This window comes from Malus domestica, chromosome 02, assembly GCF_042453785.1.
Source record: "Malus domestica chromosome 02, GDT2T_hap1".
NCBI classification, from domain to species: Eukaryota; Viridiplantae; Streptophyta; class Magnoliopsida; order Rosales; family Rosaceae; genus Malus; species Malus domestica.
In genome coordinates this window covers 18314958-18321381 of record NC_091662.1, presented here as the reverse complement: position 1 = coordinate 18321381, position 6424 = coordinate 18314958, and the positions used below count along the sequence as shown (strand labels likewise).

Sequence of the window (6424 nt, the reverse complement as noted above, 5' to 3'; positions counted from 1 at the left end):
TTATTTTTTTCTCTATAAATACCAAACCCTCATCTTCCACCTTACACCATATTTCAATATTTTCAACACTTTCTACCAAAGCTTTCATATACTTTTTGTGTGAAAAAAAATACCAAGAACCTCATCCTTTCTTTTTTTTTTGTCCATATATACCCCACATCCTTACATCCATGTTCATCATTTTCAAATCTTGAGTTCTTACAATGTCTTTTTCAAGGAGAGTGTATAAACAGTTTGAGGAGCAACAGAAAAGATTGTTGGCACAACGGGAAGAATTGGTCAATCTCGAGGAAGGTGGAGCTAGAGATGAGGCTTTCACAATGGAGGAGGATGAGGATGATTACCATAGAATGCAGAGGGCCTCACATTCCAGCTGTGTCATGGAAGTTGTGGGTCAGATATCCCAACCCAAATGTGCTGCAAACTTCGATAGAAAGAGGGAAAAACAAGGTACAAATCTCTTGGAAGATTATTTTATCCCCCAATTATGTATTCCCTAATCATGATTTTGGACGTCGTTTTAGAATGCAACGAAGTTTGTTCGACAAAATCATGAGTGCTATTTGCAACCATGATCAATACTTTGTTAAAAAAAAAATGATGTTTTTCATGTTCTAGGTCTTCTTCTTGAGCAAAAAATTACTGCTGCATTGCGGATGCTTGCATATGGAGCATCTACAGATCAAGTGGATGAGATAACGAGGATGGGAAAATCAATTGTTTTGGAGTCCCTGATGTGGTTTTGCTTTGCAATCAAAGCCCTCTATACGTAGGAGTACCTCCAGAAACTGACACCTATGGATCTACGAAGCCTATTGAGGAAGGGTGAGATGTGAGGCTTCCCTGGCATGATTGGAAGCATCGACTGCATGCACTGGACCTAGAAAAACTGTCCAAGTGCATGGCAAGGAGCTTATGACGGCATAAAATGAGCCAAAAGTATCATTTTGGAAGTGGTGGCTTCATTTGATACATGGATTTGGCTTGCATTTTTTGGTGTTCCAGGAGCTCAGAATGACATAAATATCCTTACCCAATCTCCAGTGTTCGACGAATTTCTGCAAGGAAAAGCGCCCAGAGTCACATATACAGTCAATGGCCATACATACGAACAACCGTACTACCTTGCAGACGGCATTTACCCAAGGTGGATAACTTTTGTCAAAACAGTCCCACATCTACAAAGTGAAAAAGAAAAACACTTTGCAAAATATCAAGAGGGGTGTAGGAAGGATGTGGAACGTTGTTTTGGTATCCTGCAAGCTCGTTGGGCGATTGTTAGGTCAGCTGCCATAATGTTTGATGTCGAGGCACTTTAATCCATCATGATGACGTGTATCATTCTCCACAACATGATTGCGAAAAATGAGTATGATTATGATGCCATCGACGAATACGAGCCAGACATAATGAACAACTCAAGAACACATATCTATTGTGCTCATGACGGCACCAAAGATCCCGTGCAACACGAGCCATTGGAACGGGATGGACGTTACAATCAAAGTTAATAAAATCATAAAATTAGGGACGGGTTGTTACATTAGCTATTGAACTAATGTTGTTTCGTTTCTCAAAGTTGCAAACTAATATAACTTAAGGTTTGGATATATTAGTTAGGTTAAACCTCAAACAAGTAGTTAAGCGTAGCTAAAGCAAACCAATACATATAGTTACAAACTTATGAATTTGTTTTGGTCATTTTCCTTCACAAGTAAATGAGCAAATACTCTACATTCTTACGTGTATCAATTATTTATGTAATGTTATTTTACAAGTGCTTTAGTTGTTAAATTTGATTTTTACAGTTATTAAGTTTTTTATTTTCAATATCAATCATGTGTTTTTCATACTACTCAATACAATTTAGTGCTAACTGCTAAGTACTATTGTGATTTAGTTTATTGTTATGGTCTACTGGTATTTCTCTTCACTTGTAAGTAAGAGGTATTAGGTTTGATTCTCGCCAAAGATGAATTTGAACAGCATTATTGCTAGCCTATTCTGAGGCTTTGCCCACCCCCTTTTCCTTATTGTAAGTAATATCGTTTGTTAAAAAAAATAACAAGAAGAACAGTTTAATAATAGTAACATATGTTGGTCACACTTTCAGTTTTCATCTGTTGAGTATTATAGTTTTGAAAAAAAAATTTATTCTGTAAAGGACAAAGAAAAGAAGAAAATGTGAATTTGGGTCCCTATTTTAGGAAAAGGATTCTCACCAGATTCTTTTTTTTTGGGATCCGAAAGATATACGATCATGGTCATTCATCGTATATCGTACGGTCAAAAATCATTTGAAATTTAAAATTAAATATAAATAGTACCTAACGAAAATGATCGCACAATATATGATGAATAACCATGATCATGGAATCCCTAGGAAAAGAATCCGACAATGATCCTTTTCCCTATTTTAAATTCCTTCCTTGAAGTTGTTAGTCATGCATGTACATTAAAGGCCGAGCGGTACTTTTACTACTGTATTACATGGATCTTCAAAAGCTGACAAAACAATTAAGGGTAAATTACACTTTACCACCTCATGTTTGGGGTTGATTTCAATTCCTTACAACATCTTTAAAACATTTCAATTTCATACCTCAAGTACTATTTTGTTTCAATATATTACATCTGTTACATTTTCCATCCATTGATCCGTTCTGAAGTGGCTGCCACATTTCTGCTGACGTAGCTGCCAAATTTATGCCACGTGGCAAAAAAATTATACATTAAAAATATTATAATAATTTATCCTTAAAAATAAAAAAATAAAAAAAATAAAAAAAATAAAAAAAAACTTAAACCTAGAAACCATTCCCCCCGACCCACCTCCCTCCTCCTCCACTCTCCTCACCCCATCGACCTCACGTCCCTCGACCTTTTCCCTCCTCCTCTCTCCTCGAACTTCTTCTCGAACCTCCACCACAAGAACGCTCCGCTTCCGCTGCCTTCGCGCCTGAACCCACCCCATCTTCCACAGCCGCTCTCCACCTTAACGCTGCAAATGCAAAGCCCCAACCCTAGATCTTCCATCCCCTCCAGTATGTCTTCAACATCTTCGTCCACAACAAGTCCACCACTGCAAGCCCATCGGCAACACCAACATCGCCTCCAACCCCACCCATGTCGACTAGGCTGGAAATCGGACGGCAATGACATCTTCTTCCTTGCGTGACAATTTGTTGCGGGTCGCGATGGTCGCAATGGTTTAGGCAGAGAGCACAAAGTGGTGAACACCCAAACTTCAGCTGACAAATTTGGTGGCGGTGGTTCAGGCAGAGAGCGCAAATGGACTGACAATTGAGACGTGGATCAAATTTAGGGATTGGGTTGGATTCGACAAAATTTGGGGGTTGGATTTGGTGAATTTGGGGGTTAGATTTGTCCAAATCCTAAATTTTCGCAAACCTAGGTCCAGGTTGCAGAGGCTGAAGTCGGCGTCAATGGCAACGACGGATGAGGAAATGAGGTTTGCAAAGGGAGAGGGAGAATGCGGCTAGGGATGGGGAAGGGGAAGACATGGGTTTTAGGGTTTTCTTTTTTTTTTAATTAATATTTTGATTAAATTATTATTTTTTAAATGCATACAAATTTTTTTTGCCACGTGGCACAAATTTGGCAGCCATGTCAACTCTTAACGGATCAATGGATGGAAAATATAACGGATGTATTATATTGAAATAAAATAGTACTTAAGGTATGAAATTGAAATGTTTTTAAAATGTTGTAAGGAATTGAAATCGATCTCAAACCTGAGGTGGTAAAGTGTAATTTATCCAACAATTAAAGAAAAGAAGGCTCACGATTCTCAAAGGCTTTTTTCTGTCTAGAAAATAATTTATATGGAATGAATTTGCGGTCCTATAGCACATTGTGTTCAATAATCAATGACGTATAAGTTTTGTAGGTGTATTTTTCCTCACCATCTTAAATTTTAGTGTTTGTTTACTATACACCTAATTATCTATCACTTGTCATTTTACTTAACTTTAGTTGGTTTTTTTCAAAAAAAAAAAAAACATTTAATGTGAAAGTAGTTATAGTTAGGTGAAATGACACATGATTAACAATTAAGTGTATGATGAGCTACACCATAATTATGATGGTGAGCAAAAATAAACCAAATGTTTTTACAAATGAGCGAATTGTTATTGACACTCCAAACTTTCTATATTTGGAAAGAAAAATACACTTGTAAGACTATCTCCAACCCTGACCTAAAAGCTAAAATTTACCATTCCCCCCCCCCAAATCCACTCCAACCCATGACTTAAAATAAACCTAAAACCTAAAACCCAAATGGATGTCAAATTCCGGCCCAATTTTAGGCCACAAAGCAAAATGGGCCCTACCAACTGAGAGTGAAACCAGGGCTGTGTTGCCCACTTCCCAACCTACACGCACTTGGCAGATTGTTGAAAGCAGACAGCCCCATGTGGGGGTGTTCCCTGCTGTCAGAAAGCAAAAGCAGCCCAACGGCTACTTTTGATGATCCAACGATTGTGTTTAAATGGGCTGTTGGTTAATCCAACGGTCCAGGTTCAAATTATTATCTTTTTGTTTTATATTTATATATTTATTGAATCCAACGGTTTAAATCGAATATAATCAAATCTAACGGTAAAAAAAGATCTAACGGTCCAAATTTAAATCCAACGGCTAAAATAATTTAAAAAAATTATTTAACTTCAAATTCAACCAAAAACTCTATAAATACCTATGTATTTGTTCAAACATCCACACAAAACTCACTTTTCTCCTACAATTCTTCCAATTTTTCTTTCTACCATTTCTTCTCATTTCCAAAATTTTCAAGATGGCAAAAGAGCATGTTAGAGGTCGTAATTGGACCTTTGACAAAGATATTGCTTTATGTTTGGCATGGATTTCTGTTAGTGAAGATGGTGCCGTCGGCACCAATCAAAATAGAAAGGATTTGTGGGGTAAAATCGTTGATAAGTTCCATGAAAACTCCAACGCCAGTCGAAGGGAAGTTGGTGGTGTTTATGATCGGTGGAAGATTATCAACAAAGCGTGCACTTTGTGGAAGGGAAGCTTAGAGAGAGCCATGGTTGACATGCCTAGTGGAATGGGCGTCTCAGAAATTGTGAGTTTCTTTGTTGATATTTTTGTTGTCATGTACATAATAGTATTTTGCAACTAATTGTTTTTATATATTTGTTGCATAGGGTGACAAAGCAATGGCAATTTACAAGACAAGAACTACACCAAAAAATCAAGCTTTTAAGTTGCATCATGCTTGGAACATCCTCAAGGATTGTCCGAGGTGGGGAATCGATGCGAATCAACAATGTGAAAGATTTTTTCATAATGAAGCCCCACCCCCAAATGATGTCAATGAAGGTGTGAATTTTGCTGACAATGAAGGTGTCGACCAAATGAGCCCAACTTCTTCTTTGCCAAGGCCCTCGGGTAGAGATAAGCAAAAGGAAGCAAAGAGAAAAGGGAAGTCCCAAGATTCAATAGTGAACAATTTGCTAGTGAAATGGCAAGAATGAACGAAAACCAGTGTCGTCGGCAAGAAGAATCGGCCCAAATGTTTTTGGCCATGAAGCAAGAAGGGGATAGGGAGCAAGAAAGGTACGAAACTAATTTGATAATGGCGGACCTCGACAAATACACTCCAGAGAGGAAGAGATACTTACGTGGTAAGCAAAAAGAAATTTTACGAAGGAATGCCACAAGGAGTATATTTCAAGATGATGATTCATCGCAAGACTATCACCCAAGTCCACCACCAAGTCAAGATGGTGGATATCATTATTAAGTTTATGTAGTCTATGAGTTTTCGATTGTATTAAGTTTATGTAGTTTAGTAATTGTCTTTTTTTTTTTAAGTTTATGTGGTTTATCATGATTTTCATGTATTGATTTAGTGATTTTTCAAAATTTATTGGAATTTAAATATTTTTAGGTTAAAATGTTCATATAATTAATTTAGGATAGTCTACATAATTTTTTTTTAAAAAGTTAATTTAAAAAAAATAGCCTTAATTCATTTTTTGATAATCTGGGGCTAAAATTTTAGGCCAAAAGGGTTGGAGTAGAAAAGCTGTTTCTAGGCTAAAACCTAAATTTTGTGGGCTAAATATTTTTAGGTTTTAAGTCAGGATTGGAGATGGTCTAATGAGTGTAGAATGAGATTTTTGAAATGTCAATAACACTTTCGTACAAAATATTGTATTATTAAATTATACGTCCTATGCCAATAACACATCCCTCCCTCCTCAAGCTAAAACGCCAAATGCGTTGACACGTTTTGCCTATTTAGAATTAGGCCTCGTCCCCTATCTAGATCTCTTTCAAAAACTAATTAATCTTGTGCCAGGCTGCGTCATATTTGACAGAGTCAAGACCACTATATACGACACAGCACCGTAAGTCGTTGGAGAGTCATTCA

General features: G+C 37.0%; 2 protein-coding genes across 2 annotated transcripts; both read left to right on the top strand.

Annotated features, from left to right (window-relative positions):
• The first annotated feature begins 203 nt into the window (after nt 1-203).
• On the top strand, nt 204-1319 carry LOC139191349 (uncharacterized). Its single transcript, XM_070812108.1, has 2 exons — nt 204-450; nt 1006-1319. The coding sequence occupies exons 1-2, from the start codon at nt 204-206 to the stop codon at nt 1317-1319; spliced, it is 561 nt and encodes a 186-aa protein (XP_070668209.1).
• Nucleotides 1320-4748: 3429 nt separating this feature from the next.
• On the top strand, nt 4749-5945 carry LOC139193491 (uncharacterized). Its single transcript, XM_070816519.1, has 2 exons — nt 4749-5110; nt 5193-5945. Exons 1-2 carry the CDS (start codon nt 4820-4822, stop codon nt 5520-5522), a joined length of 621 nt encoding a protein of 206 aa, XP_070672620.1. The 5' UTR covers nt 4749-4819; the 3' UTR covers nt 5523-5945.
• The last annotated feature ends 479 nt before the right edge of the window (nt 5946-6424 follow it).

Bases quoted from the DNA above. Each gene is read 5' to 3' on its own strand.
- LOC139191349 (XM_070812108.1), top strand. From the start codon at position 204: ATGTCTTTTTCAAGGAGAGTGTATAAACAGTTTGAGGAGCAACAGAAA. The intron at 451-1,005 runs GTACAAATCTCT...TTGGTGTTCCAG, and splicing joins TAGAAAGAGGGAAAAACAAG to GAGCTCAGAATGACATAAAT.
- LOC139193491 (XM_070816519.1), top strand. From the start codon at position 4,820: ATGGCAAAAGAGCATGTTAGAGGTCGTAATTGGACCTTTGACAAAGAT. The intron at 5,111-5,192 runs GTGAGTTTCTTT...TTTGTTGCATAG, and splicing joins GAATGGGCGTCTCAGAAATT to GGTGACAAAGCAATGGCAAT.